This window comes from Bison bison, unplaced genomic scaffold, assembly GCF_000754665.1.
Source record: "Bison bison bison isolate TAMUID 2011002044 unplaced genomic scaffold, Bison_UMD1.0 scf7180017864516, whole genome shotgun sequence".
Classification (NCBI taxonomy): domain Eukaryota; kingdom Metazoa; phylum Chordata; class Mammalia; order Artiodactyla; family Bovidae; genus Bison; species Bison bison.
The window spans coordinates 138,810-141,044 of record NW_011495069.1 but is presented as its reverse complement, the minus strand read 5'-3'; the positions used below and the strand labels follow the sequence as shown (position 1 = coordinate 141,044).

The window sequence follows — 2,235 nt, the reverse complement described above, 5'->3', positions numbered from 1 at the left end:
GACGGGCATGGGGTAGGCAGGGCAGGTGAGTCACCCCCACGGGCATGCAGAGCTGGGGGAGGCGGTGGCGCCAGCTGGCACGGGCACCCCTCCTCATCATCTGGGGCTTCTCTCTGTGTCGGGAGCAACCAAGACCCCATGCCAGTCCTCACTGCCTACCCACCCTCAGCCTGCTGCAGACCAGCTCCTCAGCTCCTCTCCTCTAGTGCCCTGGGACCAACCCTGTCTCTGCTTGTAAGTTAACTCCAGTTTTTAAAGTCCTGGTTTAAAATGCTGGTTCTCAGGTGGGGGTGACCTTCCCTCCAGGGCACACTGGGCGATGTCCAGAGGTGTTTTTGGCCATCACAAGTGAGGGGTGATCAGTGGCATCTGCTGAGTGGGGGCCAGAGACACACTGCTTAACATCTCCCAGGGCACAGGCTGGCGCCTCAACAAGCAATGACCATGCCAATAGTGCTGAGGCTGAGAAACGCAGGCTCGTCTCAGGAGAGCGCGGAGAGCTTCGCAATGGAAGAGCAGCCTGGTGCGGGCTTCTCTCCTACCCCCGGAGTACCTGCGTTCCCCGCTCAGCCTTGGATCCAGGACCCCCGAGGACGCCTTGAGAAGTAAAGAAGCCGGCTTCCTGGTGGTTCCCAGCGCCCAGCTCCTGAAACCCTGCCCGAACTCTCCTTTTCCTCCAGGGGGAGAGAGAGAAGATGGGGGCCTCCCCCCAGCCTCTGGCTTTACGGCCACGGCCGCGGCGGTAGCAGGGGCATAAAGCACGGGTGTGGCTCCGTAAGCAGCAGGCAGCAGAAAGCAGACACGACCAGGAACAGCTTTAAGCGCTGGCTTCACCGCTTGGTAGCTGTGTGGTTGACCCAATGGCTTGCTCTGCCTGTGCCTCCATTTCCACATCCATCAGGCAAAAGAAAACTAGTAATAAACTCAGCTCCTCGGGTTGTTGTGAAAGTCAAGTTTGGGAGTTAAAGTTCAAGGATTAAATTCAAGAGGCTTGTCAAGCTCTTAGAACAGTGCTTGGCACAGAGTAAGTACTTTGTTGAGTGTAAGTGATTTCTTTCTTTTTTTTTTTTTTTTACAAAAGGATTGATGCCTAGCTTGCAGAGCTCATAAACTGGGGGTGTGGGTACCCCTCTTCCTAGTCTTGTGTACCCAGTGAGACCCCCCAGCTCAGCCTGCAGGATCGTCAGGACGGGGGCAAGTGCCCAGCAGCCTCTGAGGCCCTGAACCAGAGCGACAGGGCCTTTCACCCTCATTCAGTCCCCTACACTTCACGCCCCCTGGCTGGGGTCTTGAAGAAGCCCGGCTGAGAAAGGCAAAGACCTCCTTGCACGCCTGGCTGCTGTTCCAAGGCCAAGACTCAGGAGAGGGCAGCCAAGTCAGGAAGCACCCAGGACGGCCTGCAGGGAGAGCCCGGGGTCGGCACCAGGGGCCTGCAGTGCCCACCCCCAGGCTTCTGGCTCTTACCCATAAATGTCCACCAGGGTCTCGACTCCAGCCACACACACGGCACTGGTGGGGTGTTCCAGGGACACGCGCACAATCCTCTGCAGAGACATGCTGGCCTCTACCTGGGCTTGAGCCTCAGATGCCCCTTGGCATGCGGTTTAAAAGACCCTGGCCCCGCCCCACCAGCCCCAAATGCTAGCTCATTGGCTCCAGTCCCAGAAGCCCAGCCCCTTCCCAGAGCCACGAGCTCAGGATTGGCAGGAAGAAGCCGGGAGTTTGCATATGAACCTGTGGCTCCCACCCAGGCCTGCAGACAGTTAATTTCTCACTTTAAGGGGAGAACGTTAAGTCCCTTAGGTACCTGGCCAGAGCACCAGGACCCTGGAGGGGTCACAGATGCAGGGTGTTGATCAGGGGACTGTTCTCGATTTCCACTCTCAGCCTCTTCACCCTCTTTTTCTGTCTTTTCAGAGACAAGATGTTGTCAGTGGGGAGCTTCTCTGCCGTGCTGGGAAAACTGATGAAAATGCAGATCCCCAGGTCCAGCCTCCAACTTGATAAGCAGCCTGGCATCTAGAGTCTTTTTTTTTGCACTGATTTTCAAGTCTTTATTGAATTTGTTACAATATTGCTTCTGTTTTATGTTTTGGTTTCTGATCCTGAGGCTTGTGCAACCTTAGCTCCCCAAGTGGGGTCCGACCTGCACCCTCTGCCCCAGAAGATGAAGTCTCAGCCACCAAGACCCCCAGGGAAGCCCCCGGAGTTTTGTTTTTTCACAATCAGCCCTAT

General features: G+C 56.3%; 1 protein-coding gene across 1 annotated transcript in view; it reads right to left on the bottom strand.

The window, feature by feature from the left end:
• PADI3 (peptidyl arginine deiminase, type III) overlaps window positions 1-1,556 on the bottom strand; it is a 27,610-nt gene extending 26,054 nt beyond the window's left edge. Inside the window, 1 exon segment of the mRNA XM_010829929.1 lies at window positions 1,465-1,556. Coding sequence (XP_010828231.1) covers window positions 1,465-1,556 — 92 coding nt within the window.
• Between the last annotated feature and the right edge of the window lie 679 nt (window positions 1,557-2,235).